General features: G+C 38.0%; 1 protein-coding gene across 1 annotated transcript in view; it reads right to left on the reverse strand.

The window, feature by feature from the left end:
* The window catches only part of LOC127658449 (elongation factor-like GTPase 1), a 150,978-nt gene that overhangs the window by 81,149 nt on the left and 53,564 nt on the right, over nt 1-16,265 (reverse strand). The window contains exon 15 of the mRNA XM_052147760.1: nt 14,682-14,817. Coding sequence (XP_052003720.1) covers nt 14,682-14,817 — 136 coding nt within the window. The remainder of the gene's footprint in view (nt 1-14,681; nt 14,818-16,265) is intronic.

The raw sequence follows: 16,265 nt of genomic DNA on the forward strand, positions 1-16,265 counted from the left end.
CGGTCAAAATCCCTGAGATCACATTTACCCATTTTGATGGTTGATGTGAATATTATATGAAGCTCCTGACCCATACCTGCCTGATTTTATGCATTGCACCGCTGCCACACGATTGCCTGCTTAGATAATCACATGAATAAGTAGATGTACAGGTGTAATTAACAAAGTTCTTAGTGAGTGTATATCTACCATCATAGATCCATTCTGTTTCACCATAGAACACCTGTGTTCCAGAATATACCTCTCTCCTCCATCATGAAACCATTCTGTTCCACCATAGAACCAGTCTATGATGAATCTATTTAGCAAATAGCTTATGATGTATATTTATTTATTTGCAAGTGTTCTTCAGTTCTGCCTTGAAACATAGGCCTACACACATTCAAGAAAAATTTGTGCTATACCTACAGGTGAAACTCGAAAAATTAGAATATCGTGCAGAAGTTCATTAATTTCAGTAATTCAACTTAAAAGGTGAAACTAATATATTATATAGACTCATTACAAGCAAAGTAAGACATTTCAAGCCTTTATTTGATATCATTTTGATGATTATGGCTTACAGCTTATGAAAACCCCAAATTCAGAATCTCAGAAAATTAGAATATTACATGAAATCAATAAAAAAGGATTTTAAATACAGAAATGTCGGCCCTCTGAAAAGTATAATCATGCATATGTACTCAGTACTTGGTTTGGGCCCCTTTTGCATTAATTACTGCCTCAATGCGGCGTGGCATGGATGCTATCAGCCTGTGGCACTGCTGAGGTGTTATGGAAGACCAAGATGCTTCAATAGCGGCCTTCAGCTCTTCTGCATTGTTTGGTCTCATGTCTCTCATCTTTCTCTTGGCAATGCCCCATAGAATCTCTATGGGGTTCAGGTCAGGCGAGTTTGCTGGCCAATCAAGCACAGTAATACCATGGTCATTGAACCGGTTTTGGTACTTTTGGCAGTGTGGGCAGGTGCCAAGTCCTGCTGGAAAATGAAGTCAGCATCTCCATAAAGCTTGTCTGCTGAAGGAAGCATGAAGTGCTCTAAAATGTCCCGGTAGACGGCTGCGTTGACTCTGGACTTAATAAAGCACAGTGGACCAACACCAGCCGATGACATGGCTCCCCAAACCAACACAGACTGTGGAAACTTCACACTGGACTTCAAGCATCTTGGATTGTGTGGCTCTCCATTCTTCCTCCAGACTCTGGGACCTTGGTTTCCAAATGAGATGCAAAATTTGCTCTCATCAGAAAAGAGGACTTTGGACCACTGAGCAACAGACCAGTTCTTTTTTCTTTAGCCCAGGTAAGACGTTTGACATTTGAAGCCCATGTCCAGGACCCGTCTGTGTGTGGTGGCTCTTGATGCAGTAACTCCAGCCTCAGTCCACTCCTTGTGAAGCTCCCCCCACACATTTGAATGGCCTTTTCCTGACAATCCTCTCCAGGCTACGGTCATCCCTGCTGCTTGTGCACCTTTTTCTTCCACACTTTTCCCTTCCACTTAACTTTCTATTAATGTGCTTTGATACAACACTTTGAGAACATCCAACTTCTTTTGCAATTACCTTTTGAGGCTTTCCCTCCTTGTGGAGGGTGTCAATGATGGTTTTCTGCACAACTGTCAGGTCAGCAGTCTTCCCCATGATTGTGAATTCAACTGAACCAGACTGAGAGACCATTTAAAGACTCAGGAACCCTTTGCAGGTGTTTAGCTGATTAGAGGGTGACACTTTGAGCCTACAATACTGAACCTTTTCACAATATTCTAATTTTCTGAGATTCTGAATTTGGGGTTTTCATAAGCTATAAGCCATAATCATCAAAATGATATCAAATAAAGGCTTGAAATATCTTACTTTGCTTGTAATGAGTCTATATGATATATTAGTTTCACCTTTTAAGTTGAATTACTGAAATTAATGAATTTTTGCACGATATTCAAATTTTTCGAGTTTCACCTGTATTATGATCTTTTCATGCCACTGTTGTCTTTAGTTTGCTCAGTGGCATTATTCAATTAAAGCTTCCCTTTAAGTTCCTCTGCAAGTTTATACATCTAGCATTGCTCTAATATTGGATAGAAACAAAATAACCTGTTGACTGAATGTAATTTTTTACAAAAGGTCAAAATAAAATATATGCACGGATGAATCGTTCACAAGAAGATCAATAACATGCATTTAGAAAATAGATAGGGTGAATTCTCATTTCATGACGACTTAAAGGAAGAGAAAATCAACATGAGTCAAAATCAACAAAGTTAACAGCCTATATCTGCCCTGTCATCTAAACACCGTAAAGTGCCACATCTGTGGTTGCCTTGATTGCAGTTTGTATATAACCAAGGGAGCTTGCTAAGGAGGGAATCAAGCCGCAATCACTGTTACTCAAGAGCTCTGTTGTCCAGACACGAGTAAACATGCACACAGTAGCGTAAAACAAACAATTTAATAAAACTCGCCACCATGAATCAACGCTATTCATCTCGCTTAGTCTGTAATGCAAACCGAAGTGACTCAACCAGAGACCAAGGCAGTTGGTTCACATTGCGGCCTAGCACGACCTACCCACGACAGTAAAACAAAAAAAACAGGCAGCTGTGCTGCTGCATTCGCTGTACACACATCAAACAACATGATCGTTCGCCAGGCCCACAGACAATCATTCCAGAACTGAAGGCCTGTAATCAACATCTGCTTATTCCTCTGATCTCACATGTGTATCAGTCCTTGAAAGAGTCATCCCCATGGTGGGTAAATTTCAAAGTGCAGTGGACCATGGGTGTATTTAAAAAATATTTTTTGGTTGTGGATCTTGAGGTAAAATATTTATATATTCAACTTTCCCTATGTGTGCATTTCTCTTTCTGTGACCGTATTTCTTACATTATCTCTTCCATTGTCCGGCTACATATTAAAGCAATAATAAGCCATGTACTACAGTGAGTTTACCACAGTTAAAGGATGTTGTTAATCGCCTTAACTGTGGTAAAAACACTGTAATGCACAGCCTCCAGTTCCGTATTGCTTTTACAAAAAGTCAGTCACAGCAAGATGACAAGAGACATTTACATTTACATTTATGCATTTGGCAGACGCTTTTATCCAAAGCGACTTACAGTGCACTTATTACAGGGACAATCCCCCCAGAGCAACCTGGAGTTAAGTGCCTTGCTCAAGGACACAATGGTGGTGGCTGTGGGGATCGAACCAGTGACCTTCTGATTACCAGTTATGTGCTTTAGACCACTAAACCACCACCACTCGGAGACACATATTTAATAAAAATTATATGGCAAGCATCACTATTATTTTATTATTTCTTGTTCTAAACCCTAAAAGTTTCCATTACTAGCGTGAAGTAACTTGGACATGTAACTTGTCCCGAATTATTTATGAATAATGCCTACAATAATGCGACTTGGAGGTAGTCTCTTTAGACCAGTAAGCAACCCCCTATCTACTCCCAGAACACCCTAATAACCACATAACAACATCCTAGCATCATGGCGGCAAGTTTTGCATGGGCACGAACCACTGCAATTTTCTTTAGGAAATATAAAAATTTAGGTCTCACACTCTTTCTCATAAACACTACTAGAGCTGAATAACCCAATGACAATCCACTGATCGGGTCAGAACAGGTAGAAGACGATCAGACCTGCATTCAGGGTCCTTCGGCTGATATTTTGGGAATACAAAACAGATTATTGAAACTAGCTGCTTCTTCCATTTAAACAGACTCTTCCATTTAATGAGAGTTTCTGAATTAGACACTGCTTTAAAGGTGCAAGTTTGTAAGATTCAAAAACCCTTGTTATTAATGACACTTGTGGCCGTTAACTGCAGCCAGCTAATTGTTTCACGTGATCGTGCACACACTCCATAGGGATGCAAGCATCGACCAAAACAATGACGTAATGTACAAAGAGGCTGAACACGATTCAACGGCATCATACTAATAGTTGTTAGCTAATTTGGTAAATGATGACACAGTAGCTGTTTATAAAATCGTCTGTACATTATAAATATGTTGACAATTCAGTTTTGATGTGATTCCATCACAACTGTCATTTTGATATATCGATATGCTATTGTTTTATAATAATAGATTGTATATTTTCTGTAACCAAGTTACGGTTACAGAAAATATGCTTTGCAGTTATTTAAGCTTACCTGTCCAATAAGAATTCAGGGTCGGTTTTGATACCAAAATCGAACGAAGGTCCCTCCAGGAATTAAAAGCCCTGCCGATGTTTACTCTAGTTTTCGCTTGACCACAATCATGTTTCTGCTTAGCCAGACAGGATTCAGAAGATAAATTTAATTTTTAATTTTACTCTGAGTGTAGGAGTCAGTGTTGTGCTGGGAGCCAGCCGTTTGCTGGATTCCATCTCTAAGATCAAGTTACCTAGTGTTGCAGGCTGTTGTCGGTGCTGAATAGTGGAATAGCGCCTTTGGGTTTCCCGGCAAAAGCAACCTGCTCCCTTTGCATGAAAATCAGTCTACAGACTTTAATAGGCAACACACAAAGTCCGGGAAGGGCTAATTTTTTAAGTTACATTACAAGCCATTCACACATTGGAAAAAAAGCCCTGAATATCACATGAAAAATGTGTTACATATTGCACCGTTAAGAGAAAAAGGAACGATTTAATTAAACGATGTGACTTGATTAATATTTATGGATTGGCCCCATTCACATCCATGTTAAGTGCCTCACTGGACCCCAGAATTTTTCTTTTTTAAAGAAAAGGAGGGGCAAGTCAAATACATTTTTCGGTAAACAATATTATGCCACAAATGCTGTCAATTGACCTTAAATTGTATTGAACCTGGAATATTCCTTTAAATTGCATTTTGCTTCATCAGCTTTACATCTGACATTTTGCTCTCTAGATATCAGCATTGCCAATATCGATCACCATCACCTATATCAGTCAGCCACTAAATGTGATCCAGGAAACACTAATTCACAAAAAAAAAACCAATCATGAAAAAATTCATTGTCTCAGCCAAAAGTGTTGTGCCAGACTAAACTCTTTGCATGACAGAATGGCATGAAATGACGAATGATAAAGTAACCACAGGCATCTCTAGAATCCCATTCAAATATCAAATATCACAAAGAGCTGCTGAAGAAAGAGAAAACAAATGTGGGAGTCAGCGAGATCGCTATTTAATTAATGACTTCATCTCCATTACAGAAATTCAATTCTCCTCTTTAGGTTACTACACGTGATCATTAATAATGTTAAAGTCGTTTAAGGCAGGTTTGTGTGGGGGACATTTTCACACATTTTATGAGGATTTTATCATTGGATTTAAGAAAGGGAACAAAGGCAGATTAGTAGCTTTGAAGTTGGGTTACGATGGATCACAAGACAAGTTCAGCATGTGTGTGCAAATTTGAATTAGAGAAGTGGAAAATGCCACAGGAAATAATGATGTCATTCTATAAAAAAAGAGAATGATTCCTCTGATATTCCTGAGTGAGAGAGGTGATGTTTCTACAAAGAATGTCTGTCAATCTAATGCATTTTGCCTCTTATGGTTGCACCGCGTTACTTCATTTAATGCGTTAATTCATTGCGATTAATTTTACAAAAAATAACACGATAAAAAAAATTAACGCAATTAATCGCAATGCCACCCCGGACCATAATAAGGAAGATTCCTGAATGGAAGCTTGTAGTGCCACCTGTTTACTCCAGAGGGCAGTAAGTGAAATTCAGCTGTATGAGCAACACAGTTTATACAGTGAAGAAAACACTTCAGTAGGCAGAACACAAACAAGCGTTATGTTCTTGTGTTCAAAACACTAGGAGTGCAAATGCGATCTAAGGGATCTCAAGATGTGTTTAAAGATTGAGTATTAAACTATATTATCTTGACACAGTGACCTAAACATTTTATGTTTATGACGCAACGAAACCGAGACACTACACAAGCATGTCTGTCGCAGGGTGTGGCTGGATTGAGATGGTGCAAAATATGGATATTTTTTTAATATTTTTTAAAATATTTTTTTAGCTATGACATGTCTCTTCATAAGGAATATTATTTGATTAATGTTCTGCTTTTGTTGGCAAAGTTTATTATTCATAAATGTAAGTATGGTGGTTATAAACCACAAGTTTTAATTCAGAGGTTCAGCAATACCTAAAAACAATTTCCAATTTGAGTGACAAGAAAGCTGTAAAGTGTATTGAAATATGTAAACTATTTGATATTTTTATTTAAACTGTTTGTTTATTTATTTTCATTTTTGTTGTTGTTTGTTTTAATATACCTCTTGGCTCTAGATGTAAAAGTTTTGTAAGCATTAATAAAAAATAAAATAAATGTCTGACGCAGGTATAAATTGACGGGTCCTTAAACAAGCCCTCATAGTAAATCTAAAACTGATTGACAAATTCACTTGTGAAATGGATTGCTGTGAACTGTATGCCAATGATTGACTTATGATCAATAATATGGTAGTAAACAATACATTGTATTCTAAAGCTGCTTTTTGTATTGTCTTATAAATTATTAACTCTTCTGCCACAAGCATGTAATGCATTTTAATAATCTGAATATTTTATATATATATATATATATATAGTTTTTAAATATTTAAAGATAACTATGTATAATTATTTCATCACTATATTATATTGAGTTATTGTTATATGAGGGGCTTTCTCAGCAAATATTTGTATTTGCGATAATCGCGATTAATTAATCGGGACACCATGTACCGTAATTTCCGGACTATTGAGCGCACCTGAATATAAGCCGCACCCACTGACTTTTAAATAAAATATTATTTTGAACATAAATAAGCCGCACCTGTCTATAAGCCGCAGGTGCCTACTGGTACATTGAAACAAATGAACTTTACTCAGGCTTTAACGAAACACGGCTTGTAACAAAAATAAATAGGCTTTAACGAAACACGGTGTGGCAGCGGGGGCGTAGTCAAGCGCCCGTCCGGGAGAGAAAAGCGGTAAGGGCGCTTACACCTGAGCAAAATTATGTCTAACACCGGTATCTAATTTCAGTAAGCATGGGGAGAGCGGCATAAAAAGGCAGCAGCCACAGAGCTCAGAGAGTGACCCACGTCAGTCTAGTGTTGGCGCATAGAAGAATTGAGAAACTTTATAAAATTGATTGTAAACATTGCTGTGGCCATTAAAAGCCTTACCTGGAACGTCAAGTGCCCTGCTGAAAACTGTCACACTGGTGCCCGTGTGACAGTTTTCCCAAGAAGGACACGTGAAGCAGGGCACTTGAAATTAGACACCGGTGTTAGACATAATTTAGCGCAGGTGTAAGCGCCCTTACAGCTTTTCTCTCCCGGACGGGCGCTTGACCACGCCCCCGCTGCCACACACGGCTTGTAATAAAACATTTGCAGTAAACAGTAGCCTACCAAGAAAGTCATTGGTCACTATCTTCCTCCTCTTGTGCACATGAAACCACTGAAGTCATCTCCTTCGGTGTCGGAGTTGAATAGCCTCAGATTAGTTGTCTTTTTGCAATGAGTCAATTCCTCAAGCTGCTGTTTCCAGCGTCTTATCATCGACTCATTAAGACCACGCTCCCGTGCAGCAGCTTATTTTCCAACAGCCAGATCAATCGCCTACAACTTGAAAGCAGCATCATATGTGTTTCTCCATGTCTTTGCCATGGTGAGGGTGACAAAATGACTACCGTAATCAGAATGATGGGAAGTTTGAGCGCGCTCGATTTAATCTAAACAGTAAACAAAAAAAGTTGTTTTGACCTTAACCCGTTCGGCAATTTCATTGGTCTAATGAAAGCTTCACGACGGCAAAAAACTGAGCACGTCACAGAATGTTTTTTTTTTTTTTTTTTATTAAATTTGAAAGCGGGAAAAATCCATATATTAGCCGCGTCATTGTATAAGCCGCGAGGTTCAAAGCGTGGGAAAAAAGTTGCGGCTTATAGTCTGGAAATTACGGTAATTAATTTGATTAAAAATACGAATCGATTGACAGCCCTAGCACATACAAACTTGTGGAGTCATCTTCTCTGAGACATGGGTAGCTCATGCAGAGGTAAAAATAAAATTACTAAAATTAAATACAAACTTATTTCACACACAATGAAAAACAACACACACACACACACACACACACACACACACACACACACACACACACACACACACACACACACACACACACACACACACACACACACACACACACACACACACACACGTGTGCGATTTTAAAATTGTCACAAGACAGAGGGAACATTTTGGTTCATCACTTCAGTTAGTAGCTTAAATGCAAGATGCAAGTACTGATCTTAACTCAAAATGTATTTAATTGAACTGAACTTGGAATGTATGTATCAACTATTTTTAGGTGGAAAGGTTACTAACCTAAAAAGTTATTACTGGTTACGATTTTAGTTAGAGTACTCCCCTATATAGTAATATTGTATAGTTTCAATATAAATGATACAAATACTTTTGGTAAGCATGTGAAATAATAAGTAAACAACACTGAGAACATAGTGGGTTGAAGAGAAAGGGACAGTGAAATCTATCACACTTCACACAGATCTTAATTTCCTGTTTCTGTGGAGTTTCAGCAGATGGAGAAAAACTTTGGTAAGCTGTACCATAGAGAAAAAGATTGTTTGTCCCTGTCTTTTCTGTTCATCTGTACTATATTTTTCATTCCTTCTTCTCATTGGCTTTGTTTCAGGGCTGTAGAACAGTGTTAAGTCGTGTATGTGAGTCTAGCAAGCCTGTTTTTGACAGTGTGTCTGCATTGAATTTTGTCTTTAGGCAGACCAGTAGGCCAAGTAAAGGGTCAAACATCGCTTTAAACCTGTCAGGTGGTTTAAGGACAAATCTGTCACCCACATCTAAAGACCTTTTCTTCCCTTACATTTGAACTCCACCACACCATGCTGCAAAAAAAGAGCCTAATCAAGTGTAGTTAAAGAACCGCATTCAGAACAGAGCTCTGTTGTAATAAATAGCAACTAAATAAAAATAATAGGTAACAATTTACAAGGTTCCATTTAACATGAATTAGCATGAACTTACAATGAACAATGCTTTTACAGCATTAATTAAATCTTGGTTAATGTTAATTTTAACATATATGAATATATGTGAATTTTTAAGGTTAACCCTAGTTAACGCACCATGAACTAGCATTGACCTAACAATGAACAATTGTACAGTGGCAAGAAAAAGTATGTAAACCCTCAAAGTCACAAGTATAGAGAGAAAACAACGTGTTGAAGCTAACAGCACACAAACAATTATAATCTTTCATGTCTTTATTGAACACATCACATTAAACATTCCCTGTGCTGTGGAAAAAGTAAGTGCACTCTTGGATTTAATAACTGGTCGATCCTCTTTTGGCAGCAATAACCTCAACCAAGCTTTTCCAGTAGCTGCAGATTAGACCTGAAATATTTTGGATCATTTTCCCTTACAGAGTGGCTTCAGCTCAGCCATATTCTTAGGATGTCTGGTTTTAATAGCTCTCTAGAGGTCATTCCACAGCATCTCTATTGGGTTAAGGTCTGAGCTTTGACTGGGCTACTCCAAAAGTTGGGCTTTCTTTTTTTTTTTTCATTCTGTAGAAGATTTACTTCCGTGTTTAGGATCCTTGTCTTGCTGCATCTCACAACTTCTACTGAGCTTCAGCTAGCACAGTGCCACTTTATCAAGGACATCTTGATAAACTTGGGAATTGGCAAGTGGTCCAGGCACCAAATCAGCCCCAAATTATGATGCTCCCTCCATCGTACTTTACCGTTGGGATGATGTTTTCATGTTGGCATGTGGTACCCTTTTCACACCATAAGTAGTGCAGTGTGTTTTTCACCAAACAATTCAACCTTGGTTTTATCAGTCCACAAAACATTTTCCCAGTAGCATTGTGACATGTCAAGGTGGCCTTTGGCAAACTTCAGGCATGCAGCAATGAACTAAGTCTTCATTTACAGACAATTTGTCTAACTGTGGACAAATGAGTATCTATGCTCTTCGAGATTTCTTTCTAGCTTTATGAAAAACAACAATTCTTGATTTTTAGGTCTTCTGAGATCTTTTTTATTACGAGGCATAGTCCAAGTCAGCATCCAATCTCGTTTCATTAATTGGATGACAGATTTTGTGTCATAATTAGCTTTTGTTGACGTCATTAGCCTAGAGGTTCACTTACTTTTACCACAGCACTGTAAATGTTTAATGGGATGTTTTCAAAACATGAAAGTTTATAATTGTTTGCGTGCTGTTAGCTTAAGCACATTTTTGTTTGTTTATACTTTGATAAAGATGAGAAAACCAGCTAATTCCAAAGGGTTCACATACTTTTTCTTGCCACAGTATTTATATTAACTAACATTAAAAAAGATGAATAAATGCTGTAAAAATATATTGTTCATGGTTAGTTCATGATACCTAATGCATTAATTAATGTTAATGAATGTAAAGTGGTACCAATAGTGCTACCTCAAAAGCACTAAAAGAATAATTCAGGAACCAGAATTATTAAGTAGAATTGGGAACAAAATCGTTGAATTCATAATTATTCCCATCCCTACCCAAAAAAATTAATGACACGCCAAGCATGTTCAAGCATAGCAGCAATGCACACAAAAAACAGTTTATTCAGCATACTTAGGCATCTCCTCCACAGTCTCATAAGGGACGGGCTCTGGACACAGAGCTGTCTCTCTGCCTCTGTCACTCCCTGACCTCTTTGCTGTTATGAAAGCATGCATTAATGCTTAATGGCTAATGCTTCTGGCATTGATTTACCCCCAACTCACTCTTCTGACATGTGAGCGCTCGCAAAGACAATCCAAATCTGGTTAAGGCTGTTTGGAGTCTTGATGCTCAAACTGAATTATGAAACAACATTCAGTAATGCCCACTCAACGGCACAGTACTGCGATTTATTGATTTATTGCCTGTGCTGCACTCCAGAGCTTGCATTAGATGAAAATGTTGATACGTCAATTCGCCTCTCCTTCATCATTTATTAACATCTCTTAAATTAACAAGGACTGGGCAGTTGGTCAATATGTTGCCGTGTGGAGTGATCTGACAAATTTTTGTCATGCAACTAAGACTTTAAACAGTATTGCTAACAACCTTCTATACAATGTACATGGCACTAACTATATTGAGAATGTAAGCGAGCCATTAAATTCATCTCTAAAATATCTGGTCTCTAAAACCAGATATTTAAAACATGAATCATTTGTGACAACCACTAAAGCTTAATACAGGTGTTGCCCTTTTAAACTTACACAGTGTAGCATTTATTAGGGATCCACCGATACCACTTTATCTCTTCCGTTTTACTTACAATGTTTACATCACTGTTTCAATCATCTGTTCAATAAACCCTGCTGAGTTCATATCTCTGCCTTTGTGAGTCTCTCCGTGACACCTTTAACTTTTTAAACCCTCATGCTTTTATTTTGACGAGTCATATGAACTACTTTAATTGTCTTTTAATGGTTATTTTATGTCATTTTTTGACAGTAACGAACATGACTAACACACAGTATCGGATTTGGATCGGGCTCGTTGGACCGATACCCGGTCCGTTTAAAAACATCAGTATTGGAGCCAATACTGATCCAGGTTTCAGATCAGTGCATCCCTTCTGACACACCACTCAAAGTGCTTTACATAGAGAGCAGAGGACTCTCCTCATCCCCCACCAGTGTACAGTATCCACCTGGATGATGTAACAGCAGCCATACTGCGCCAATATGCTCACCACACACCAGCTATTGGTGGAGAATAGGAAGTAGGGTGACAGAGCCAGTTCAAGGATGGGGATTATTAGGAGGCCATGATTGATAAGGACCAATGGGAGAATTTGACCAGGACAACAGGTTACATCCCTCCTTTTTACTAGAATTGCCCTGAGATTTTTAATGACCACAGAGAGTCAGAACCTCAGTATAACGTCTCATACGAGGACAGTGTTTATTTTTTTACAAGTGTAATTCCTCCTAGAATATAGTTTGTAAAGTTAGTTCTTGCAAAATGAGGCCTGAATTACCACAACCAGAACATAAACAATGCAATCACAAGATATTCAGGCATTAAGTCAACAAACATTCAAAAGAAATCCCATATACACATTGAGCACTTGAGAAAGGAACTTAACCTCAAGTGTCTCTGTCTATACAATTAGTGTGCAAAATGTTTTGAATAAGACCTCTCTGCTAAATGGCTAGTAATAAATAATTCAAAGGTTATTTGTTGCAGTCATGTTGCAGTCTATACAGCTGCAGTGTTGCAGTCTATGTACACTGAGTACATAAATTTTTAGGAAATAACATTTAGTTTCAATTACTTGCTTGACATAGGAATTTCTCTTCTTGAAATTAAGTTAAGCTTGATGTTGATTACCAGAGAAAATTCATTTCAAATCATCCCTAAACTGAGATTATCAACTTCTGTCTGTAATGGCTCCTGGTGCCCCAAACCTATCTGTAAATTGATGGCCATTGCCCATCCCTATGCCGTGAATGAGTGGAGTCAAATGTAAGTGCATTGCCATAGATGTGGACCGTTCCTTATTTCTATGATAATGAAGTCATCTGAGTTATATAGTTATGCTGATTGGATTAGGACTGGTGAAACTCCACTCTATGATGGGTTCCTATAACCGCTTACTTCCCATGTATGCTTTGTTTAAATTCACTGCTTGAGTGCTTTGACTCCACTTGGAAGACTACCCCTAAAATGTATATAAAACTACAATGTATAGCTCCTTTCAGTCAGACTTGTTTACTGCCACAAAAGAGAGCACCTTCTGATGTGTAGACTGATTCTCCTAACTTCTACAATAAAGAAACCAGTTACCTGAGTCTTCTGGTCTTCTCTGAGAGTTTCCAACACTTTGCATTGGAACCTATCGCACCTCCACAAGCATTTAACATGCTCAGGGTTGCCAGATAAGAGATGCAACCCCCCCCCCACCATTAGAGATTTATACTTGTGCAAATTGGAAATATTCTGCATAATATTATACTTATTTAGTGTCAACAATGCATGCGAGTGTGCACTTTCTAGCTCTTGCTTTCCCCTTTGAACAAACTGAATGATCTCTATTCTGATCAAGGAAAAGTGTTATACGGCCATTCCGTGTCCATTCTTGAGGCTGCTTGTGCTGTTTGGTGCTACTAAGTTTGCAAACAAACCTTCTCAGTGATGAACTTGAATAAAATACAAACATTGATCTCGGCATCATTGACACACAATATATTTGCACATAAAATAAAAATCAATACTAAGGTCTAAAGTATCAACGCACTATCATGAGTAAAATAATTGTGATTGATATCTGATTAAAGCCGTATTTCACATTACAACAGACAAACAACAGTGTGAGTTTAATGTGGTTTAAAGAGGTGACTGAGGTTTTGGAATGGAGAAATGGAGTGACATCAGTGGATTACTCACACACACATCTTTGCCGTAAGGAATGCTGGGAATAATAAATTACATTTAATTGCTGCTGACTCTGGGAGTCCTGGACAAGTATCACACAGATCTTCCACTGTTGGATGACAAGCCAGACCATCGGTTTTACCACTGAGTTGACGACCACAGCATATAGTGTATGCAATCAATCTTATGCTCTAGTCTGACTTTGTTGTTTAGGAATGTGTTAACTGACAGTTTATAAGGTATTACTTTAAAGCCAGAGATAAAGAGAGGGAAGCTTATTGATATGAGGTCGGACTTTAAATGAATCACTTCTGAAATGCTGCTGCATTAAAAACAGATGCATTCTCCATTTTATTTTATTTTCGGGGCTTTTCTTACCTTTTTATAGACAATGACAATAGAGAAGTACTTTGGGACTGGGACATGTTGAAGACAGGATTCAAACTTGCATTCACAGCTTGACCAGCATGGCTCAATGTGTCTGAAGCACAATTGCTAACCAGAAGGTCATGGTATAGTCAAAGTCAACAACATTCTGAACAATGGTGTGCATAAGAAAAAGGGATTTAAAACCAGAAGCTAGACCATTCCTCTTTGCAACATATCAGGGGGGCAGTGTAGCATGCTGTTGTGGTTACTCAGGGCTGTTACTCAGGCCAGAAGGTTACTGGTTTGATACTCGCATCACCACTGCGCCCAGCGCAAGATACTTAGCATACTCCACGTGAATTGTCCCTGAGTATTCATGACATGAATAGTAATAATTTAAACATTAAAATATTACAGATGTTCTATTTTTGGTCCACTTTTGTATTAGTCCACATTCTTTCGACACCTTCTTTTGTTATTCTGTGGAACAATTTTAGTTTTTTTTTGCCAACATGAATATTAAGTAAGGGATAATGTACAGCCAGCAGGTCATTATCACAAAAAAAACCCTGGAAGGTGACTATAAGCCTAAAATGATATACAATACAAAATACTAATACAGCTATATAGAAAACATAGATTGCCTGGATGAGCATCCAGATATACAGTGTAATATGAACCAAAGCAGAAGACAAAATACAGCCAATAAAGATGTCCTGTGAGGTTACACAATCTACTGACTTATCCCCTTCACCCCCTGACTTTGTATGAGTTTGAATGTAAGTAAAGATCAAGACAGAGTCAAACTCTGGGAACATAGTGGAATATTGAGGAAAGCAAAAACATACCGAGAACATTTCCTGAGGGAACTTCATCCAATTCTTCCAGCTCACGGCCCATCAGTAGGTAAAGACTGTCCACCGTACAGCAGGCCATGTGGGGGATGGTGGGCAAAGCATCAGTTGCTGAACAACCCTCAGACAGCTAAAGGAGAGAAAGATCAACAAAAATCCCACATCAGCATTTGCAGGGGAGGCCAGAGGCATTTGTAACATTTTCAGTTTCCTTCATAACTCACAGACTAAAAAGCTACCTGCCATCTTTTGGTATATAAAACAAGTAGGTGTGCCAGCAATAATATGACCATTAGTATGTTTATGGTCAGACCAGACTTGATTATAATTCTGCATTTGAATACAAGATGACAGCATGTTTGACCAGAGTGGTTTAGGCAATCGTCAAACTTGAAAAAAAAAAATAAAATAATAAGCCACTGTATCTTGTATAAAAGTTCACCTCAAAGTAATAATATAATTGCTTTAATATTTAGTAATATTACTGAATTGTTTTACCTTTATATGTTAAACCAATTATTTTGAGCTGTCAGGAATATGTGTTAAAAACAAAAGTCTTATTGAGGCCTTTATATTTACAATTATAATTATTTGAAATGGGTTCAATCTTATTTTTACTCTAGCATACAAGTTTTAGAACAACATGAGGGTGAAAAAACAATGACAGAATTTTCATTTCTGGGTGAATGATTCCTTTAAGAACCGATGATGGCTATATTTTACGCAGATCTTCAAGTCTACAATGAAAGTCTCAGCTGTATGAGTCTTTTAATAGTTTGGGGGTAATAATGTAATAATTAGCTCCAGACAGCTTCAAATGGGAGGGAATTCATTGGAAATGAAACCGAGCACAGCAGTTAATTTTCCAGAATTCAAGTACATCAGGGTTAAGGATTATTAATTGTGTGATGATTATTAATTGTGTGATGACTATATTGCATCAAGTGGTGGTGGCGTAGTGGACTAAAGCACATAACTGGTAATCAGAAGGTTGCTGGTTCGATCCCCACAGCCACCACCATTGTGTCCTTGAGCAAGGCACTTAACTCCAGGTTGCTCCGGGGGGTTGTCCCTGTAATAAGTGCACTGTAAGTCGCTTTGGATAAAAGCGTCTGCCAAATGCACAAATGTAAATGTAATTCTTGGATAATGACTCGAGAGTTCATGTGAATGGGCTGATTGCATATTCAAGGGGATGTATGCATCGTATACCTTGCTTCGTAACTTTGAAATAATTTCAACGATCTTCTCTTTATACTAAAAGTCAGGTATACAGGATAAATTTAAGCAAATATGCTGGTTTCTTGATCGTGGTACAACATATGACATACAAACATACAATAGTGCAACATAACAGTGCAGTGCAACAGTAAACTGTCTGGTATTAGTTCGGTAGTATGTAGCTGTATGTGTGTAGCAGTATGCTATTTTAGCTGATAAGTCATTTTAGTTTAGTCTCAAAGTTTGTAGTAAAACAATCAGAACTGTGTAATTTTAAATATCCTACCTCACCTGTCAGCATGATGCCGTTACTTCATTGTTTTGGCTGATGCTCGCTCGCGTCCCTATTGAGTGTGT

This window comes from Xyrauchen texanus, chromosome 2 (assembly GCF_025860055.1).
Source record: "Xyrauchen texanus isolate HMW12.3.18 chromosome 2, RBS_HiC_50CHRs, whole genome shotgun sequence".
Taxonomy (NCBI): Eukaryota; Metazoa; Chordata; class Actinopteri; order Cypriniformes; family Catostomidae; genus Xyrauchen; species Xyrauchen texanus.